Source organism: Lagenorhynchus albirostris, chromosome 14, assembly GCF_949774975.1.
Source record: "Lagenorhynchus albirostris chromosome 14, mLagAlb1.1, whole genome shotgun sequence".
Classification (NCBI taxonomy): domain Eukaryota; kingdom Metazoa; phylum Chordata; class Mammalia; order Artiodactyla; family Delphinidae; genus Lagenorhynchus; species Lagenorhynchus albirostris.
In genome coordinates, this window is record NC_083108.1 from 26,823,021 (window position 1) to 26,846,861 (window position 23,841).

Genomic DNA, 23,841 nt, shown 5'->3' on the forward strand with positions numbered 1-23,841 from the left:
AGCACTGTGGACACCGAGGTGGGTCCCAATTTTCCACTGTAAAACGATATCCTGCAATAAGCATCCTTGTGCACGTATGAAGGTGTCCCCCCAGGACAGATGCAAAGTGGAATTGCTGTGTCGTAAGGTGTACCCATTTTTGCTCTAATGGACTCAGCCACTTGCCAGTGCCCCAAGGCCTGCACAGGCCCACACCCGCCATCAGCATCACACCATCCACCTGCACTTTCCTCAGCCCGCAGCCTGACCCGCCCTGGCTGCCTAGAAGGCCCAGCCCCCCAACTTCAGCTTAATGCCTCCACCTGGCAAGTCTTGCCAGCCCTGCCCCTAGTCCTCGCGCAGGTGGCTGTTCCCACCACCTGGGCTGTCCTGAGGAGGAGCCCAGGGTGTCCTATCATCCCTGGGTTCCCAGCATTCAGCACAGTGACTTAGCATATCTTTCAGAAGGGAAGTGGGTGTCATTCAGGGTCACCTCTCCCTCTTCCCCCTCCCCAGGCTCCTGCCAGCTGTGTTTTGACCCCACTTCTAGAACTCCACATGTCACTGAGCAATCCTAAAAGAATGCAAGCACCCAAGAGTGCAATGTCACATCACTAAAGATATAATCAGGGACACAGAGAAGGGCCAATGTCACACCCCTGACAAAATCCCTCATGAACCCACAGTCCAGGTGATATGCCCTGTGCTCTCCCCAGCCTGGCCTCCGCCACAGCCTCTCCCCTCTCTGCCTGCACTCCTGCAGCCTGACCTGGCTCCTCCAGCTGCCAGCTTCCCCTGGGAATTTCAAGCCCCCTCTCATTATTCAGAAAGATTTCACCTCTTCCATAGCTCTTACCGCCCAGCCTCCCACCTGACCTCAAGCCAATACTCAGCATAACTAAGGATGTCCAGGTACCAGGCTGAGCACCCCACTCACACAACTCGTCAGGGTCCATATTCCAAACACCCACAGGGCTTATCCCAAGAGGAGCCAGACTGCAAAACGGGGCCACTGTGGAAGCAAGGCCTTGGAATACCAAACTCTCTGCATTAGGGATTTGGGCCTGGAAGGCTCCTGTCTAGAAAGGGTCTGTTCAGCCCAACAGTTGAGGGGGATGGAAGGTACTGGATGGATGGGGTTGGAGTGGGTGGAGGTGGGGAGCGCCCCGCCACCCAAGTCCACACATCTGGACTCCCCAGGCCGACACCTTCATCATCGAGGCTGCTGACCTGGGTGTCATCTACAAGATCAAGCTCCGCCACGACAACACCAAATTGTGTGCAGACTGGTACGTGGAGAAGGTGGAGATCTGGAACGACACCAACGAGGACGAGTTCCTGTTCCTGTGCGGGCGCTGGCTGTCCCTGAAGAAGGAGGACGGGCGGCTCGAGAGGCTCTTTTATGAGAAGGTGCGTGAAAGGCAGCCGGGGGGCTTGGTTCAGCCATGGCCTGTTATCCTCATACCTGGGGTGGCTCAGTGGAGCACAGGGTGCCAGAGGTGTAACGGGCCTGGGTTGTGCTCCTCCGGACAGGAGTACACTGGGGACCGGAGCAGCAACTGCAGCAGCCCCGCTGACTTCTGGGAGATCGCCCTGAGCTCCAAGATGGCCGATGTCGACATCGCCACAGTGACAGGGGCCATGGCTGACTACGTTCAGGAAGGCCCAGGTAAGTCAAGCAGAGAACTCATCAGAGGAGGAGCAGGCACATGGATGTGTTTCAACTGTTCATGGACAGGCCATGTGTTGACCCCACCATCATTTGACCTACATTTAACACTTGGTAATTTACACACAGTTTCCTCACATGTTGTCTATTTCCATCCCCAGGATAGCCCTGTGAACTGAGAGATGTTGACCTAAACCAAATAGATTGCCAGTCATTTCTCCAGTGAAAATGGGTTTATTCAGGATCAGCAGAGAATTGCAGCTTGGAGTCTGCAACCAGGGCAAGCTACACGCAATTCCCCATAGAGCAATGGGAGGAGAACTCTTTTATAGAGGAGAAAATGAAGTTGGGAAGGCTGCAGTAAACGAAGAGTCCGTGGCTGTTCACTGGCTGAGTTGTTGCCAGGAGAGGAGTCTTTCTTCTTCCTGTTGGGCTCTGCCTGTTGTCACAAGGCATGAGCGCTCCCCCTTCTGGTCTCCTGACTCTATGTAATTGAGGTTTCTATTTATTAATTTTTTATATTTTCTCCTGTTGATCAAGACCTTTCTATGAAAGTATTGCTGATCAAGAGTCGGGTCTTCTGGTTTCAGCAGTTTTTTGTCCCTTAATGTCAGGAAGGGCCTTTCCTGGGTATAGTGTCCCATGTTGGAGAGAAAGTGCACAGACTGGAATCCTAATGAGATCACATTTGAGTAACAAGGAGGGGTAGGAGAGAGACCTCTTGAGCATTTTTTTAATCCAAAGTCTATGTTACAAAGATAATAGACTCTGGAGATTATCTGAAGTGTTATGTCATCATCAAAGGTTTGGAAAGAAACTTCTGACAGACCTGATCTGGATATCTTGGGGAAGTTGTCTCATCAAATATTGTATGCTTCAATTCCAGGAGATATTTACTTTCATGTCACTAGATGATGTGCAAGTCCAATCAGGATTTGGAAGCCTTCTTTGTCACGTGAATCCAAGAGTCTGTTCCCTGGAGTTTGGCAGCACAAGTGTTGGTTAACAGTACTTGATAGGGGCCTCTCCAGAAAGAGTGAAGATAGTCTTTCTGGAGATATCTTTTCCAATAGACAAACTACCCAGGCTGTAAGGTGTGATGCTTAAGGTCTTTGTCCCCAGAGAGCATGCTGTGAAAAGATTGCTCTACAAAAAACACGATTATTTTTAACAAAAGCAGTATGAGAGTATCTCTCCTTTTATTGGCTGTGGATCAGAAAAAGCAGAAGCCAGGAGCTTTGGGTGTCCTGTGACTATCTCAAAGGGCGAGTGTTTGTGAGTTCCAAAAGGAGTGGAGCTAAGATTTAGAAGGATCAATGGCAAACTTTTGGACAAGGTATTTGGAGGGTTTCTACAAATGTTGCCGTTGAGTCTTAATCATGCCGTTAGTGCACTTGACTAAACCAGAGCATTGAGGGTGATAAGCACAGTGAAGTAAAACCAGCCACACAGTGCAGACTTGTCAAAGTACCTGACGAGCAAAATGAACTCCTCAATCGCTGTGAAGTTTGAGAGGAGTTCCTCAGGTAGGGAGAATCTTCTCCAAAAGGACTGTAGCCACAGAAGAGGCAGTAGCCTGTCTGCAAAGGAAGGCTTTGGTCCAGTGTGAAACATACAGACCATGGCTGAAAGATATTTATCTCCATGAGATGGACGAAGTTGTATGAAATCCATTTACCAGACCTCAAATGGTCCATTAGGAAGTTTAAAATGCCCAGGGGCAGTACAAACAGGCTTCCCTGAGTTGTATTTCAGATAAGTGGAATAGTGAGGTAGGCGCTTTTTGTGGCCTTGTTAATGTTTCCTCACTGATATTGATTCATGGGTGCTATCTTTTTGCCAGTAGACCAATGGTTTAATGCACGTACAATGGTGATTAGTGGGAATTTTAGATCTCTAGTAGGACTGGGTTGTTATTTGGTCCAAATCAGAGCTTTCTCTTTTTATCAAACCAACAACTGTTGAATTTTCAATCTTGCTTTTCTTTTTTCTGAGGCCAATTGTTGGGCTTCTCTAGCCAGTTTCGCTATGTTATCATTTGGGGAAATATCCCTTTGGACCATGACAGAGGTTTGACTGCTTTCAGTTCCTTTAAGGTCAGCATTCCTTGCAGAAATGTCAGCAAGGTGATTTCCCTCAGCTTCCAAAGAGTCAAGTTTAGAATGCCTCAGAATCTTATCAATAGCTAAAACATTGCATCCAATCATTCCTGAACATAGGGATCGTTTTAAATTTTATTTCCACTGGAAGTAAAGAAGCCATGCTCTCCCCACAACATTCCAAAATCACAAGCTATTCCCAAAGCATATCTACTATCAGTATGAATATTGACAGTTTTGTCCTTGGCTAAATTACGAGCTCGTGTAAGATTGTAACCTATGGAGCTCACTTTTGAGTAACCATGTGAACCACAGGGCTGAAGTAGCCATAGGTAACAACATCAAAAGGAGTTGCAATAGCATACCCAGCACAATATTTGTCATTGTCACCTTCTGAATAAGAACTATCAATGAACCATGAGAAGTCAACATTACCCAAAAGAATTTCCTGAAAATCATCAGGAGGAGTCAGGAGGTGACCCATCAGCATTAAGCAGTGGTGAGGGACTTCATCACAGAGGGAGAGGAGAAGGGTAGCCAGGGTAAGATTATTACAACGTAAAAGAGTTACGTGGGGACTTCCCTGGTGGCACAGTGGCTAAGAATCCACCTGCCAATGCAGGGGACATGGGTTTGAGCCCTGGTCCGGGAAAATCCCACATGCCGCGGAGCAGCTAAGCCCATGCACCACAACTACAGAGCCTGCGCTCTAGAGCCCACAAGCCACAACTACTGAGCCCACATGCCACAACTACTGAAGCCCGCACGCCTAGAGCCCGTGCTCTGCAACAAGAGAAGCCACCACAATGAGAAGCCCGTGCACAACAACGAAGCATAGCCCCTGCTCGCTGCAACTAGAGAAAGTCCGCATGCAGCAACGAAGACCCAACGCAGCCATAAATAAATAATTTTTTTTTAAAGAGTTATGTGAGGACCAGTTAACAAAAGGACTTCATAGGAAGTGAGGTGGCTGACTTAGAAATGTTGAGTATGATGAGAATTCAGGAGGGCTTCTACTTCATGAGGTACAAAAATGGTTAAAGAAAATCCCACAATGATTTTCTCAGTAGCCCTTAACCAAAAGGGCAGTGGCTGTAATGGCTCTAAGGCAAAGGTGGTATCCCAGTGGCACAGGCTCCAGTTGCTGGCTACAATGCCCTATGGGCCAATGGCGGTCCCTGTGTTTTGGGGTAAATACCCCAGGGATAGCCTCTTCCTTTTCATATACCAAAAGGGAAAAGGAAATCTGATTTCCATTTGGGATGCCCAAGGGCAGGTGGGTTCATCAAACTCTCCTTTAAGGCCTTAAAAGCTATGTAACTGGTTCTTCCCATAATATTAGGTCAGGGTTGTTATTGTTTAGTAAAACATACAGAGGTTTGGCCTTAAGAGAGGAATTTGGAATCCAATTTTCGCAATAACAAAGTAGCCCAAGAAAACCGAGCAGTCAGTGCTTAGTTTGGGGTTTGGGGAAACTTGGGACACCAGGAAGTCTATCTGGAACTAGGTATAGCTCTTGTTCTGATATAAAATGCCTTAAATATTGAAACAAGGTTTGGACAAACTGCAACTTTTCTTTGGCAATCTTATATCCCTTCAAGATTAAAAGCTTTAGCAAGTAGACACTGTCTTCATATGAGGAAGCTTGAGAAGGAGAGAAAAGAAACAAATCATCCACGTGTTGCAACAAAGTAGATCCCTAGGGAAATTTATATCATCCAGATCAGCCTTCAGGATTTGTGAGAAAAAAGGACTCCTAGAAAAACCCTGAAGCATTGCTGTCCAGGGGAATTGTTTTTCTTCCCAAGTGAATGCAAAAAGGTATTGGCTAGCTTCATCAACTGGAATACTAATTGATGTACTGCATAAATCATTTACAGTCAAGAATTTGCTTCCGTGGGAATGAATATTAGTAACATTTGAGGTTTAGGAACAATAGGGTGTTGAGGGATAGCTATGCTTTCTATTGCTCGAGGTCCAAGACGAACCTCTACCCTTGACCCTTAGGTTTTCTCACCAGCAAATGGGAGAGTTACAGGGGCTAGTACAAGAAATAATGAAGCCTTGAGCCTTGCAGTCTTCTATTATTGACTTATGCCTTGAAGGGCTTCTTCACTTATACAATATTGATGAATTCTGAGAAGAGATTTTTGGGAATCTATTTGAACCTTGGTGGGAGGTACACTGTGAATTTTTGCCAGTATTGGTTGGAGGTTTTGCCCTTAAGGAAGCTGGTAGCTGATTCAATAGGGACAAATCATCAGTGTTTCCAGAATCATCTCTACTACTGTCAGAGGTGGAACAAATAAAAAATGTCAAAGGGTCATTTAACTCATCTGGTTGGCTGCTTTGATGACTACTGTCAAGTTCTAGAATTATTTCCCCTTTGGGAAATAATTGGGAAATATTTCCCCTTTGGGAAATATTTCCCCTTTGGCCTAATAAATGGGAGTGGAGGAACAAAGGAGAAAAGGGTGTGTATTTCTCAAAGGGCCTAAGCAAAAGGGAATAGGTTCAGAGACAGGACCCTCTTGAGGTTCATTAGAGATCCCCACTATTTGAAGTGTTTTAGTACTCTGGGGCAGGGGCTGCTTGAGTAGGGAGGTTGAGCATTGGGAGTGTGGCTCCGTGACAGGACTGGGAGAGATTCGTTCCCAACCTGGAGAAATGTTTCTCCGAGCTGATTAAGAGGGAGGATAGGGCAGAGCTCCTGTATTTTCTGTGAGCCCTGTCTGAGAACTGGGAGGATGTTGGAGGGCTGAAGGTGCCTGAAGCACTTAAATCTGTAGCAATCTCTTTTCCAATGTCCTGTGTGTTTGCAATAATAGCAGAAACTAAAGAGTTTAGGTTTTGCTTAGGGGCCTTCCATTGTTGGCGATGAAGAATAAGAATTTTGGTGGTCCTCCTTTTAGGTGGCTCATCTAGAGTGCGAGGGAGCTGGTGTGCCAAGTTAACTAACCTGGAGTGGACACAGTTTACCATTCCATCCTGGTCCTTTTTTGCTAGAAGGGAAAGTTTCCTGTTTAGCTATTAATAAACACAGAGTTAAAAGCTACTCAGGTGGAATCAATAATCTGAAGTCAATTATAATAGTTATGAACAGGTTCATCAGATTTTTGTGTGCAAGCCTGAATTTTGTTGCAATCAACAGGCTTTGGAAAAGCCTTAGGAATCCCCCGATGAAGTCACCTAGCGATTGCCTGAGCCTGATCATATACCTCGTTTTATTGCACTTTGCTTTATTGTGCTTCACAGATATTGCGTTTTTTACAAATTGAAGGTTCGTGGCATCCCAGTGTAGAGCAAGCCTATCAGCGCCATTTTCCCAACAGTATTCGCTCCTTTCCTTGTCTTTGTGTCACATTTTGGTAATTCTTGCAATATGTCAAACATTTTCGTCATTTTTCCAACAGTATTTGCTCATTTCCTTGTCTTTATGTCACATTTTGGTAATTCTTGCAATATGTCAAACATTTTCATTATTATTATATTTGTTCTGGTGATCTGTGATGAGTGATCTTTGATGGTACTATGGTAATTGTTTTGGTATGCCACAAACCTATATAAGATAGGTGAACCAATATAAGATAGTGAACTTAATCAATAAATGTTGTGCATGTTCTGACTGCTCTACCAACCAGCCATTCCCTGTCTCCCTCTCCTGTGGCCTCCCTATTCCCAGAGACACAACAATATTGAAATTAGGCCAGTTAATGCCTACAGTGGCTTCTTGAGTGGTCAAATGAAAGGAAGTTGCAAATCTCTCACTTTAAGTCAAAAGCTTAAAATGACTAGGCTTAGTTAGGAAGGTATATTGAAAGCCAGGACAGTCTGAAAACTAGGCCTCTTGCACCAAAGAGTTGTGAATGCAAAGAAAAAGTTCTTGAAGAAAATTATTATAAACGTGCTACTCCAGTGAACACACGAATGATAAGAAAGTGATACAGCCTCATTGCAAACATGGAGAAAGTTTTCATGGTCTGGATAGAAGATCAAACCAGCCACAACATTCCCTTAAGACAAAGTCTAATCCAGAGCAAGCCCTTAACTCTTCAATTCTATGAAGGCTGAGAGAGGTAAGGAAGCTGCAGAAGAAAAGTTTGAAATTAGCGGAGGTTGGTTCATGAGGTTTAAGGAAAGAAGCTGTCTCTGTAACATCAGAGTGCAAGGTGAAGTAGCAACTGCTGATGTAGAAGCTGCAGCAAGTTATCCAGAAGATCTAGCTGAGGTAATGAAGGCAGCTACACTAAACAACAGATTTTCAATGTAGGCAAAACAGCCTTATATTGGAAGATGATGCCATCTAGGACTTCTATAGCTAGAGAGAAGTTAATACCTGGCTTCAAAGCTTTAAGAGCAGCTGACTCTCTTGTTAGGGGCTAATGCAGCCAGTGATTTTAATTTGAAGCCAATTCTCATTCACCATTCTAAAAAACCTAGGGCCCTTAAGCATTATGTTCAATCTACTTTGTCTGTGCTCTATAAATGGAACAACAAAGCCTGGATGACAGCACATCACTTTACAGCATAATTTACTGAATATTTTAAGCCCACTGTTGAGACATACTGCTCAGAAAAAAAAACAAAAAAAAGATTCTTTTCAAAATATTACTACTTATTGACAACGTACCTGGTCACCCAAGAGCTCTGATGGAGATGTACAGTGAGATTAATGTTGTTTTCATGCCTGCTAACACAACATCCATTCTGCAGCCCATGGATCAAGGAGTCATTTTGACTTTCAAGTCTTATTCTTTAATAAATACATTTTATAAGGCTATAGCTGGCATAGATAGTGATTCCTTTATTAGATCTGGGCAAAGTGAATTGAAAGCCTCTGGAAAGAATTCACCATTCTGGATGCCACTGAAAATATCTGTGATTCATGAGAAGAGGTCAAAATACCAGCATTAGCAGGAGTTTGAAAGAAGTTGACTCCAGCCCTCATGGATGACTTCGAGGGGTTCAAGACTTCAGTGGAGGAAATAACTGCAGGTGTGGTGGAAATAGCAAGAGAGCTAGAATTAGAGGTGGAACCTGAAAATGTGACTGAATTGCTGCAATCTCATGATAAAACTTTAGCAGATGTGAAGTTGCTTCTTATGGATGAGCAAAGAAGGTGGTTTCTTGAAAAGGAATCTACTCCTGGTGAAGATACTGTGAAGACTGTTGAAATGACAATATAAGATTCAGAATATTACTTAAACTTAGCTGATAAAGCAGTAACAGGGTTTGAGAAAACTGACTCCAATTTTGAAAGAAGTTCTACTGTGGGTAAAGTGCTATCAGAGAGCATTGCACACTACAGAGAAATTGTTCATGAAAGGAAGAGTCAATCGATGCGGCCAACTTCACTGTGGTCTTATTTTTCTTTTTTCTTTTTTTTTTCTTTTTGCGGTACGCTGGCCTCTCACTGTTGTGGCCTCTCCCGTTGCGGAACACAGGCTCCGGACGCGCAGGCTCAGCGGCCATGGCTCACGGGCTCAGCCGCTCCGCGGCATGTGGGATCTTCCCGGACCGGGGCACGAACCCGCGTCCCCTGCATCGGCAGGCAGACTCTCAACCACTGCGCCACCAGGGAAGCCCCACTGTGGTCTTATTTTAAGAAATTGCCTCAGCTGCCCCAGCCTTCAGCACCACCACCCTGACCAGTCAGCAGCCACCAACACCGAAGCAAGATCCTCCTCCAGCAAAAAGGTTTATGACTCACTGAAGGCTCAGATGGTGCTTAGCATTTTTTGGCGATAAAGTATTTTTAAATTAAGGTATGTAGTTTTTATAGATATAATGCTATTGCACACTTAATAGATTACAGTCTAGCATAAGCATAACTTTTATAACCACTGGGAAACCCAAAAATTTATGTGACTCACTTTATTACAATATTTGCCGTATGGCAGTGGTCTGAAGCTGAACCTGCAATGTCCTCAAGGTATTTCTATAGTGAAATAGCAGGATGGCTTCCAGTTGTGAGTCTAGACACCTTTCAGGATTTTCCCAATTAACAGTTTTCTTTTTTAATAAATTTATTTATTTATTTATCTATTTTTGGCTGCATTGGGTCTTTGTTGCTACACGTGGACTTTCTCTAGTTGCAGCGAGCAGGGGCTACTCTTCAGTGCAGTGCGTGGTCTTCTCATTGCAGTGGAGCATGGGCTCTAGGCGTGCGGGCTTCAGTAGTTGTGGCTAGTGGGCTCTAGAGCGCAGGCTCAGTAGTCGTGGCACACAGACTTAAATTGCTCCACTGCATGCAGGATCTTCCCGGACCAGGGATTGAACCCGTGTCCCCTGCATTGGCAGGCGGTTCTTAACCACTGCACCACCAGAAAAGCCCCAATTAACAGTTTTCATTCAGTGCTGGGCCTGGCCTTCATCACCAAGCATATTCACTGAACTGAATATCACCACTAGCTGATATGTCAGAGAAACCAGGTTGATGAGTTTGAATGACTATATTAAATTCCTCCTCAAATCTGTAAGGATCATTGGTTACTTTGGGAAAATCTTTGACTATGGCTCAAAGTTCAGCTTTATTCCTGGGAATATAAGAAATTAAGGATTTAGGAGGGAGGAGATCAAGATGGTGGAGTAGGAGGAGACCAAGCTCAACTCCCGCCATGAACACATCAAAAATACATCTACAGGGGCTTCCCTGGTGGCGCAGTGGTTGAGAGTACGCCTGCCGATGTAGGGGACACGGGTTCGTGCCCCGGTCCGGGAAGATCCCACATGCCGCGGAGCGGCTGCGCCAGTGAGCCATGGCCGCCGAGCCTGCGCGTCTGGAGCCTGTGCTCCGCAACGGGAGAGGCCACAGCAGTGAGAGGCCCGCGTACCGCAAAAAAAAACCAAACAAAAAAAACAAAAAAAAACATCTACATGTGGAGCAGTTCTCACTGAAAATAGACTGGAGGCTGGCAGAAAGACACATCAACCAAGGCTGTAAAGAAAGATCCACGTGGAAGTCAGGAAGGGAAGAGAATCGATCAGGTCAGGACCTGTGCCCTAGGAAGGGACACAGAAGAGGAGGGGATGATTACACAGGCTCGGAGATCTCCTTGGGGAGTGAGCAGTTCAAGTCACATACTGGACACCCCTGCCCTGGGGTCTGACACCAAGGAGACAACTTCCCTTAACTGGCTTGAAAACCAGTGGGACTAACAGGAGGCTGTAAGAAACCTGGACTCTGCACATAGGCTTGCTTACTCCCAGGAATAAGGCAGAGGAAGCAGATTGACACTTCCCAGGACTCCAGCCTGTTTCCCACACCGAGCACCCACTCCACCCCTCTAGCTCCAGTGCAGCTCCACTAGGGTGAAGGCTGGCATTGCCGAGAAGAGTGTGCAATTTTGTGGGGGACAGAGCCAGCTTGGACCTGGCACTTCATCTGAATAGGGTGAGCGTGGCCATTACTGGCACTCGCAGAGATGGTAGATCAAGAACACAGTGGAGCTCTGACCGATGTACCAGGACCAGCCAGCGCATGCCCTGGCCCACACTGGGTGCCCACTCTGACCTCTCTTGCTCCAACACTACTCCCCTCTTGGACAAAGGTGCTAATGCTGGGAGGAGAACCCACTTAGAAGGAACGGAACCAGTTTGGACCTGACCCTCAGGACTTCTGCCTCGGCACCCTGGGACCTGACCCCAACCCCAAGAGGGTGGTGTTGGCCACTGAGCATAGCAGAAGCCCTGGCTCATAACCGGCTCTGGCTCTAGCCTCTCCATCTCCAGCCCCACTTCCCACCAAGGTGATAGCTGCCCGCACACCCCAGGGAAGACATGACTTGTGCTGACTTCAGATCCAGCTCTCTCACCAAAGCCATTGGGCACACACAGACTGCATAGGACTGCTCCCACACAAGGACACCCCTTCAAGACTGGGATAGGTAACTGTTTTACCCTATTTCATAGAGACAGAGAAAGTTAAGCAAAATGCAAAGACAGAGGAATGTGTTTCAAATGAAAGAACAAGACAGAAACTCCGAAAAAACAACTAATAAAACAGAGGTAAATAATTTACCAGATGAAGAGTTCAAAGCATTAGAAATAAGAACGCTAACTGAACTAAGGGGAAAAAATGGATGAACACTGAGAATTTTAACAAGGAACTAGAAAATATAAAAAAAGAACCAATTAGAGCTGAAGAATACAATAACTGAAATGAAAAACACACTAGAAGGAATTAACAGCAGACTAGGTGATACAGAAGAATGTATAAGTGATCTGGAAGATAGAATAATGGAAATCATCCAATGAAAACAGCAAAAAGAAAATCAAATTTTAAAAAATGAGAAGAGTTTAAGGGACCTCTGAGAGAACATGAAGCACACTAACACTCGCATTGTAAGGATCCCAGGAGAAGGGAGAGAAAAAGGTCAAAAATGTATTTAATGAAAGTATGGCTGAAAACTTACTGAACCTGATAAATGCAGCAGATATCCAGATACAGGAAACCCTGAAAGTCCCAAACAAGATGAACCCAAAGAGACCCACAGCAAGACATATAATTACAATGGCAAAAGTTAAAGACAAAGAGAGAATTCTAAAGGCAGCAAGAGAAAAACAGAGTCACATATTGTAAATCAACTATACTTTAATTAAAAAAAAAAAAAAAGTACCAGACACTGGGGAAAAAAAGAGTCATACACAAAAGAACGCCCATAAGGCTATCAGCTGATTTTTCTGCAGACACTTTGTAGACCAGAAGGGAGTGGCATGGTATCTTTGAAATGCTGAGAGGGAAAAAGCTACAACATAGGACACTCTACCAAGCAAGATTATCATTCTTGCTGGAGAGATAAAGAACTTCTCAGACAAACAAAAATTAAAAGTTCATAAATACTAAACCGGCCCTAAAAGAAATGTTAAAGGGTCTTCTCTAAGTGGAAAAGAAAAGGCTGTGGAGACTTCAAGATGGCGGAGGAGTAAGACGTGGAGATCACCTTCCTCCCCACAAATACATCAGAAATACATCTATATGAGGAACAACAACTATAGAACACCTACTGAACGCTGGCAGAAGACCTCAGACCACCCAAAAGGCAAGAAACTCCCCACGTACCTGGGTAGGGCAAAAGAAAAAACAGAGACAAAAGAATAGGGACAGGACCTGCACCTCAGGGAGGGAGCTGTGAAGGGGGAAAAGTTTCCACACCCTAGGAAGCCCCTTCACTGGCAGAGACGGGGGTGGGGGGGTGGAAGGGGGGTGGGAAGCTTCGGAGCCACAGACAAGGGAGCAGCAACAGGGGTGCAGAGGGCAAAGCGGAGAGATTCCCGCAGAGAGGATCAGTGCCGACCAGCACTCACCAGCCTGAGAGGCTTGTCTGCTCACCCGCCGGGGCGGGCGGGGGCTGGGAGCTGAGGCTCGGACTTCAGAGATCAGATCCCAGGGAGAGGACTGGGGTTGGCTGCGTGAACACAGCCTGAACGGTCTAGTGTGCCACAGCTAGCCGGGAGGGAGTCCGGGAAAAGTCTGCAGCTGCCGAAGAGGCAAGAGACCATTGTTTCCTGGTGCGTGAGGAGAGGGGATTCAGAGCACCGCCTAAACGAGCTACAGAGACTAGCGCGAGCCGCGGCTATCAGCACAGACCCCAGAGATGGGCATGAAATGCTAAGGCTGCTGCTGCAGCCACCAAGAAGCCTGTGTGCAAGCACGGGTCACTCTCCACACCTCCCCTCCCGGGAGCCCGTGCAGCCCGCCACTGCCAGGGTCCTGTGATCCAGGGACAACTTCCCTGGGAGAACACACAGGAGAACACACGGCGCGCCTCAGGCTGTTGCAATGTCACACTGGCCTCTGCCGCAGCAGGCTTGCTCTGCATTTCGTGCCCCTCCCTTCCCCTGGCCTGAGTGAGCCAGAACCCCCTAATCAGCTGCTACTTTAACCCCGTCCTGTCTGAGCGAAGAACAGACGCCCTCAGGCGACCTACACACACGCAAAGGCGGGGCCAAATCCAAAGCTGAACCCTGGGAGCTGTGCGAACAAAGAAGAGAAAGGGAAATCTCTCCCAGCAGCCTCAGGAGCAGAGGATTAAATCTCCACAATCAACTTGATGTACCCTGCATCTCTGGAATAACTGAATAGACAACGAATCATCCCAAAATTGAAGTGGTGGACTCTGGGAGCAACTGTAGACTTGGGGTTTGCTTTCTGCAAATAATTTGTTTCTGGTTTTATGTTTATCTTAGTTTAGTATTTAGAATTTATTATCATTGGAAGATTTGTTTATTGATTTGGTTGCTCTCTTCCTTTTTTTATATATATAGACATATATATCTTTTTCCTTTTTCTCTTTTTGTGAGTGTGTATGTGTATGTTTCTTTGTGTGAATTTGTCTGAATAGCTTTGCTTTTACGATTTGTCCTAGGGTTCTGTCTGTCCTTTTTTTTTTCAGTATAATTTTTAACACTTGTTATCATTGGTGGATCTTCTTTCTTTCTTTATTACTTTTTAATTATTTAATTTTTAATAATTTTTATTTTAATAACTTTATTTTATTTTTCTTTCATTTTTTTTCTCCCTTTTCTTCTGAACCATGTGGCTGGCAGGGTCTTGGTGCTCTAGCCAGGTGTCAGGCCTGTGCCTCTGAGGTGGGAGAGCTGAGTTCAGGACATTGGTCCACCAGAGACCTCCCAGCTCCATGTAATATCAAACAGTGAAAGCTCTCCCAGAGATCTCCATCTCAACGCTAACACCCAGCTCCACTCAACGACCAGCAAGCTACAGTGCTAGACACCCTATACCAAACAACTAGCAAGACATGAACACACCCCACCCATTAGCAGAGAGGCTGCCTAAAATCATAAGGTCACAGACACCCCAAAACATACCACCAGACATGGACCTGCCCTCCATTTACATTTAAGGTAGTTATCAATCATGGAGCTGGGAGGCCTCTGGTGGACCAATGTCCTGAACTTGGTTCTCCCACCTCAGAGGCATAGCCCTCATGCCTGGGTGGAGCACCAAGAGCCTGTCATCCACACAGCTCAGAATAAAAGGGAGAAAAAAAGAAAGAATGAAAAAGATAAAATAAAATAATTTTAAAAAATAATTATTAAAAAAATATTAAAGTAATAAAAAAGAAAGAAAGAAGAGAGCAAACAAACCAAAAAACAAATCCACCAATGATAAGAAGCGCTAAAAACTATACTAGGAAAAAAATTTTAAAAACAGACAGACAGAACCCTAGGACAAATGGTAAAAGCAAAGCTATACAGACAAAATTAGACACAGAAGCATACACATACACATTCACAAAAAGAGAAAAAGGGAAAAAAATATATATCATTGCTCCCAAAGTCCACTTCCTCAAGTGTCCATCGACAGATGAATGGATATAGAAGATGTGGCACATATATACAATGGAATATTACTCAGCCATAAAAAGAAATGAAATTGAGTTTTTTGTAGTGAGGTGGTTGGACCTAGAGTCTGTCATACACAGTGAAGTAAGTCAGAAAGAGAAAAACAAATACTGTATGTTAACACATATATATGGAATCTAAAAACAAAAGAAAAAATGATCATGAAGAACCTAGGGGCAAGACAGGAATAAAGATGCAGACCTACTAGAGAATGGACTTGAGGACATGCAGAGGGGGAAGGGTAAGCTGGGACAAAGTGAGAGAGTGGCATGGACATATATGCACTACCAAATGTAAAATAGATAGCTAGTGGGAAGAAGCTGCATAGCACAGGGAGATCAGCTCAGTGCTTTGTGACCACCTAGAGGGGTGGGATAGGCAGGGTGGGCGGGAGGGAGACACAAGAGGGAAGAGATATGGAGATATATGTATATGTATAACTGATTCACTTTGTTATACAGAAGAAACTAACACACCATTGTAAAGCAATTATACTCCAGTAAAGATGTTTAAAAAAATGTAAATGCTCCAACCAAAAGACATAGACTGGCTGTATAAACAAGATACCAAACAAGACCTGTATATATGCTGTCTCCAAGAGACCCACTTCAGATCTAGGGACACATACAGACTGAAAGTGAGGGGATGGGAAAAGATATTCTATTCAAACAGAAATCAAAAGAAAGCTGGAGAAGCAATTCTCATATCAGACAAAATAGACTTTAAAGACTATTATAAGAGACAAAGAAGGACACTACATATTGATCAAGGGATCAATCAAGAAGAACACATAACAATTGTAAATATTTATGCACCCGACATAGGAGCACCTCAGTACATAAGGCAAATGCTAACAGCCATAAAAGGGGAAATTGACAGTAACACAATCATAGTAGAGGACTTTAACACCCCACTTTCACCAATAGAAAGAGCATCAAAAATGAAAATAAGGAAACACAACGTTTAAATGACACATTAAACAAGATGGACTTAATTGATATTTATAGGACATTCCATCTAAAAACAACAGAATACATTTTCTTCTCAAGTGCTTATGAAACATTCTCTAGGATAGGTCATATCTTGGGTCACAAATCAAGCCTTGGTAAATTTAAGAAAATTGAGAGCAGAAGCAAGAAGAACTACAATCCTGCAGCCTGTGGAACAAAAACCACATTCACAGAAAGGTAGACAAGATGAAAAGGCAGAGGACTATGTACCAGATGAAGGAACAAGATAAAACCTCAGCAAAACAACTAAATGAAATGGAGATAGACAATCTTCCAGAAAAAGAATTCAGAATAATGATAGTGAAGATGATCCAGGACCTCAGAAAAAGGATAGAGGCAAAGATCGAGAAGATGCAAGAAATGTTTAACAAAGAACTAGAAGAATTAAAGAATAAACAAACAGAGATGAACAATACAATAATTGAAATGAAAAATACACTAGAAGGAATCAATAGCAGAATAACTGAGGCAGAAGAAAGGATAAGTGACCTGGAAGACAGAATGGTGGAATTCACAGCTGCGGAACAGAATAATGAAAAAAAGAGCAAAAAGAAATGAAGACAGACTAAGAGACCTCTGGGACAATATTAAACACAACAATATTCGCATTATAGGGGTCCCAGAAGGAGAAGAGAGAGAGATAGGACTGAGAAAATATTTGAAGAGATTATAGACTAAAACTTCCCTACATGGGAAAGGAAATAGCCACCCAAGTCCAGGAAACACATAGAGTCCCATACAGGATAAACCCAAGGAGAAACATGCCGAGACACATAGTAATCAAGTTGGCAAAAATTAAAGACAAAGAAAAATTATTGAAAGCAGCAAGGGAAAAATGACAAATAACATACAAGGGAACTCCCATAAGGTTAACAGCTGATTTCTCAGCAGAAACTCTACAAGCCAGAAGGGAGTGGCATGATATATTTAAAGTGATGAAAGGGAAGAACCTACAACGAAGATGACTCTACCCAGCAAGTATCTCATTCAGATTCGATGGAGAAATCAAAAGCTTTACAGAAAAGCAAAAGCTAAGAGAATTCAGCACCACCAAACCAGCTCTACAGAAAATGCTAAAGGAACTACTCTAAGTGGGGAACACAAGAGAAGAAAAGGACTTACAAAAACAAACCCAAAACAATTAAGAAAATGGTAATAGGAACATACATATTGATAATTACCTAAAATGTGAATGGATTAAATGCTCCAACCAAAAGAAACAGGCTTGCTGAATGGATACAAAAACAAGACCCACATATAAGTTGTCTACAAGAGACCCACTTCAGACCTAGGGACACATACAGACTGAAAGTGAGGGGATGGAAAAAGATATTCCATGCATATGGAAATCAAAAGAAAGCTGGAGTAGCTATACTCATATCAGATAAAGTAGACATTAAAATAAAGAATGTTACAACAGACAAGGAAGGACACTACGTAATGATCAAGGGATCAATCCAAGAAGAAGATATAACAATTATAAATATACATGCACTCAACATAGGAGCACCTCAATACATAAAGCAACTGCTAACATCTCTAAAAGAGGAAATCAGCAGTAACACAATAATAGTGGGAGACATTAACACCTCACTTACACCAATGGACAGATCATCCAAACAGAAAATTAATAAGGAGACACAAGTTTAAATGACACAATAGACCAGATAGATTTAACTGATATTTATAGGACATTCCATCCAAAAACAGCAGATTACACTTTCTTCTCAAGTGCACATGGAACATTCTCCAGGATAAATCACACCTTCGGTCACAAAACAAGCCTCAGTAAATTTAAGAAAATTGAAATCATATCAAGCACCTTTTCCGACCACAATGCTATGAGGTTAGAAATCAATTACAGGGAAAAAAACGTAAAAAACACAAACACATGGAGGCTAAACAATACGTTACTAAATAACCAAGAGATCACTGAAGAAATCAAAGGGGAAATCAAAAAATACCTAGAGACAAATGACAATGAAAACATGATGATCCAAAACCTATGGGATGCAGCAAAAGCAGTTCTAAGAGGGAAGTTTATAGCTATACGAGCCTACCTCAAGAAACAAGAAAAGTCTCATAAACAATCTAACGTTACACCAAAAGGAACTAGAGAAAGAAGAACAAACAAAACCCAAAGTTAGCAGAAGGAAAGAAATCATAAAGATCAGAGGAGAGGGGGGCTTCCCTGGTGGCGCAGTGGTTGAGAGTCCACCTGCCGATGCAGGGGACACGGGTTCGTGTCCTGGTCCGGGAAGATCCCAAATGCCGTGGAGCATCTAGGCCCGTGAGCCATGGCCGCTGAGCCTGCACATCCGGAGCCTGTTCTCCACAATGGGAGAGGCCACAACAGTGAGAGGCCTGTGTACTGCAAAAAAAAAAGATCAGAGCAGAAATAAATGAAATAGAAACAAAGAAAACAGTAGCAAAGATCAATAAAACTAAAAGCTGGTTCTTTGAGAAGATAAACAAAATTGATAATCCATTAGCCAGACTCATCAAGAAAAAGAGGGAGAGGACTCAAATCAATAAAATTAGAAATGAAAAAGGAGAAGTTACAACAGAAACCGCAGAAATACAAAGCATCCTAAGAGAGTACCACAGGCAACTCTATGCCAATAAAATGGACAACCTGGAAGAAATGGACAAATTCTTAGAATGGTATAACCTTCCAAGACTGAACCAGGAAGAAACAGAAAATATGAATAGACAAATAACAATAATGAAATTGAAACTGTGATTAAAAATCTTCCAACAAACAAAAGTCCAGGACCAGATGGCTTCACAGGTGAATTCTATCAAACATTTAGACAAGAGCTAAAACCCATCCTTCTCAAACTCTTCCAAAAAATTGCAGAGGAAGGAACACTCCCAAACTCATTCTGTCAGGCCACCATCACCCTGATACCAAAACTAGACAAAGATATAACAAAAAAAGAAAATTAGAGACCAATATCACTGATGAATATAGATGGAAAAATCCTCAACAAAATACTAGCAAACAGAATCCAACAACACATTAAAAGGATCATACACCATGATCAAGTGGGATTTATCCCAGGGATGCAAGGATTCTTCAATATACACAAATCAATTAACGTGATACACCATATTAACAAATTGAAGAATAAAAACCATATGATCATCTCAATAGATGCAGAAAAAGCTTTTGACAAAATTCAACACCCATTTATGATAAAAACTCTCCAGAAAGTGTACATAGAGGGAACCTACCTCAACATAATAAAGGCCATATACGACAACCCCACAGAAAACATCATTCTCAATGGTGAAAAACTGAAAGCATTTCCTCTAAGATCAGGAGGAAGACAAGGATGTCTACTCTCACCACTATTATTCAACATAGTTTTGGAAGTCCTAGCCACGGCACTCAGAGAAGAAAAAGAAATAAAAGGAATACAAATTGGGAAAGAAGAAGTGAAACTGTCACTGTTTTCAGTTGACATAATATTATACATAGAGAATCCTAAAAATGCCACCAGAAAACTACTAGAGCTAATCAATGAATTTGGTAAAGTTGCAGGATAGAAAATTAATGCACAGAAATCTCTTGCATTCCTATACACTAATGATGAAAAATCTGAAAGAGAAATTATGGAAACACTCCCATTTACCATTGCAACAAAAAGAATGAAATACCTAGGAATAAACCTACCTAGGGAAACAAAAACCTGTATGCAGAAAACTATAAGACACTGATGAAAGAAATTAACGATAATACCAACAGATGGAAAGATATACCATGTTCGTGGAATGAGAGAATCAATATTGTGAAAATGACTATACTACACAAAGCAATCTACAGATTGAATGCAATCTCTATCAAATTACCAATGGCATTTTTTACGGATCTAGAACAAATCATCTTAAAATTTGTATGGAGACACAAAAGACCCCGAATAGCCAAAGCAGTCTTGAGGGAAAAAAAAGGAGCTGGAGGAATCAGACTCCCTGGCTTCAGACTATACTACAAAGCTACAGTAATCAAGACAATATGGTACTGGCACAAAAGCAGAAACATAGATCAATGGAACAAGATAGAAAGCCCAGAGATAAACCCACACACCTATGGTCAACTAATCTATGACAAAGGAGGCAAGGATATACAATGGAGAAAAGACAGTCTCTTCAATAAGTGGCGCTGGGAAAACTGGAAAGCTACATATAAAAGAATGAAATTAGAACACTCCCTAACACCATACACAAAAATAAACTCAAAATGGATTTGAGACCTAAATGTAAGGCCGGGGACTATAAAACTCTTAGAGGAAAACACAGAAAGAACACTCTTTGACATAAATCACAGCAAGATATTTTTTGATCCACCTCCTAGAGTAATGGAAATAAAAACAAAAATAAACAAATGGGACCTAATGAAAGTTCAAAGCTTTTGCACAGCAAAGGAAACTATAAACAAGACGAAAAGACAGCCCTCAGAGTGTGAGAAAATATTTGCACATGAATCAGCAAACAAAGGATTAATCTCCAAAATATACAAACAGCTCATGCAGCTCAATATTAAAGAAACAAAAACCCAATCCAAAAATGGGCAGAAGACCTAAATAGACATTTCTTCAAAGAAGACATACAGATGGCAAAGAGGCACATGAAAAGATGCTCAACATCACTAATTATTAGAGAAATGCAAATCAAAACTACAATGAGGTATCACCTCACAGTTAGAATAGGCATCATCAGAAAATCTACAAAAAACAAATGCTGAAGGGGGTGTGGAGAAAAGGGAACCCTCTTGCATTGTTGGTGGGAATGTAAATTGATACAGCCACTATGGAGAACAGTATGGAGGTTCCTTAGAAAACTAAAAATAGAATTACCATATGACCCAGCAATCCCACTACTGGGCACATACCCTGAGAAAATCATAATTCAAAACAAGTCATGTACCACAATGCTCATAGCAGCTCTATTTACAAAAGCCAGGACATGGAAGCAACCTAAGTGTTCATTGACAGATGAATGGGCAAAGAAGATGTGGCACATGTGTACAATGGAATATTACTCAGCCATAAAAAGAAATGAAATTGAATTATTTGTAGTGAGGTGGATGGACATAGAGTCTGTCATACACAGTGAAGTAAGTCAGAAAGAGGAAAACAAATACTGTATGCTAACACATATTTATGGAATCTAAAAAAACAAAATGGTTCTAAAGAACCTATGGGCCGGACAGGAATAAAGACGCAGACGTAGAGAATGGACCTGAGGACATGAGGAGGGGGAAGGGTAAGCTGGGACGATGTGAGAGAGTGGCATGGACATATATACACTACCAAATGTAAAATAGATAGCTAGTGGGAAACAGCCGCATAGCACAGGGAGATGAGCTCAGTGCTTTGTGACCACCTAGAGGGGTGGGATAGGGAGGGTGGGAGGGAGACATGGGAAGGAGACCCAAGAGGGAGGAGGTATGGGGATATATGTGTATGTATAGCTGATTCACTTTGCTATAAAGTAGAAACTAGCACACCATTGTAGAGCAATTATAGTCCAATAATGATGTTTAAAAAAAACAAAGCTGCAACAAGAAGTAAGAACTTCTAGGAAAGGAAAAATCCCACTAGTAAAGGCAAATAAATTCTATAACTATAATAGATAAAAGATAGACATGAAGATATAAAATATGACATCAAAAACACAAAACATGGGGGAGGGGAGTAAAAAAAAATGTAGATCTTTTAGGCAGTATTTGAACTTAAAAGACTACCAGTTTAAAACAAAGTAGATATAGTTATGGGTCCACATATACAAACCCCAAGATAACCACAAATCAAAAACCTACAATAGATATGCAAAAAACTAGAGAGAAAGGAACACAAGCAAATCATCAAACCTAAAGGGAAGAAATTAAAAAGAAGAAGAAAAGAACAAAGAACTACAAAAAAACAGGAAACAAGTAACAAAATGACATAGCTATCGATAATCATTTTAAATGTCAATGGATTAAATGCACCAATCAAAAGACATAGGGTGGCTGATTGGATTAAAAACAACAAGACCCATCTATACTGCTACTTACAAAAGGCTCACTTGCAGAGAGGCAATTTTAGGCTTATGATAATGTTTGGAAGCCTCAAAGTACCAATCTAAATACACATTCCATTCAGTTCTAGAAATTTTAGCACTATTGTATTCCAATTTGGTTTTAAAAAAATTCAGTTTGGGGATTTCAGAAGTTCCATTTGGCCATTGATATTCTAAATTGCCTTTGGTCAGGTAGATCCATTTAGTTAGAAATGTGTATGAGGAAGAGCTGAGGTTTTTACATATAAAATTGACCAGATTCCCTGTAGGGGTGCCCTCAAAATATTTAGATAACTGGGATCCTATTTCTCAGAGGTTTTTCTATAGAGTAAAAGAATAATTTTTAAAAAGATTAAAAAACTCAACCATCTTACATTTTAAACAACTCAGTTCAATAGCTTAAACAGTTCAAATATCTCAAACAGCTTGTAAAGGAACTGCAGGCCTAACACTAGCAAGTTCTAAGGGAACAGGTTGGTCCTAGAGGAGCCAGGCTAAAGGCTTCTCAGCCCACTTCTCATAGAACAACCCCTACTCCAAAGGAATGGGTCAAAGGTTGAAACAGCACAGTTGCAATGAAACAGCCCCCGTTCCAAAGGGAACAGGCTGAAACCTAACCAGTTTCAGTTGAAAGAGTCTGATCTCAAAATCTGACCAAGGTGGCAAATGAGTGCTCGTATACAGAACAAGGCCTTAACCAGAAAGGACAAAACCTGAAAATAGATCCCAGATAAAGCCTGGAAAGCTTCAAATGCAAAGAGAGTATGAGCTCAGATCCAGGAGAAAGACATACCTTCAAACTCCAGGGTTGACAAGAAAAGCAGTGGGCACAATGGGCTCAATCGTGAGTATCTCACCTGTTTGCTCACCAGCCCCAGACCTGTCGGGGCTCTTCTCTGGATCCCTGTACGGGCCACCAAAATGTTGACCTAAAACAAATAGACTGCCAGTTATTTCTCTAGCAAAATGGGTTTTTTGGAATCAGCAGAGAATTGCAATTCGGAGTCTGCAACCCTGGCAAACTACCTGCAAGTCCCCACAGAGCAAGGGAGAAGAACTCTTGGAAAAGGCAGTTGGGAGAGTTGTAGTAAACAAAGAGTCCAGGACTTTTCATTGACTGAGTTGTTGCCAGGAAAGAAGTGGAGTCTTTCTTGTTCCTGTTGGACACTGCCATGATCATAGGGAGTGAGAGCTCCCCCTTCTGGTCTCCAGACTCTAGTTGATTGACGTTTTTGTTTATTAATTCTGTTTACAGAGGCCAGCAATTAGCCTCCTTTACAGATGGGGAAACAAAGGCTAAGAGAAGTTAGGATGATGATATCCTTAATCTGCTCATCTACCACCAGGAGGGTATCATCCTAAACTCTGCCCTCACCCAGACTGCCAAGAAATAGTTTCAGCCCAGAGAGCCTAGGACAATTCTCATGAGACAGAAATCAAGAGCAGCAATGAGAATTCCTTGTATGTTGTTTAGGACTCAGCCATGCAAATTTTAGGCATGAGCAGTGGCGGGGTGAGGGGGGGGCGGTGGGAAGAAGTCCTGAGCTGGTTTTTTGGAGATTTAAGTTCCATTTCTGGCTCTGACAAGAAAATGTGTGGCCTTGGACAAGTCACTCTTTTAGCTTCAGTTTTTTCCTGCTTCTTAAAACAA

At 42.6% G+C, this 23,841-nt stretch overlaps 1 protein-coding gene across 2 annotated transcripts in view; it reads left to right on the top strand.

The window, feature by feature from the left end:
• The window catches only part of LOXHD1 (lipoxygenase homology PLAT domains 1), a 208,644-nt gene that overhangs the window by 133,865 nt on the left and 50,938 nt on the right, over positions 1–23,841 (top strand). For both annotated transcript variants that reach the window (XM_060170427.1, XM_060170428.1), the window contains exons 30-31: positions 1,180–1,389; positions 1,513–1,648. In XM_060170427.1, coding sequence (XP_060026410.1) covers positions 1,180–1,389; positions 1,513–1,648 — 346 coding nt within the window. The remainder of the gene's footprint in view (positions 1–1,179; positions 1,390–1,512; positions 1,649–23,841) is intronic.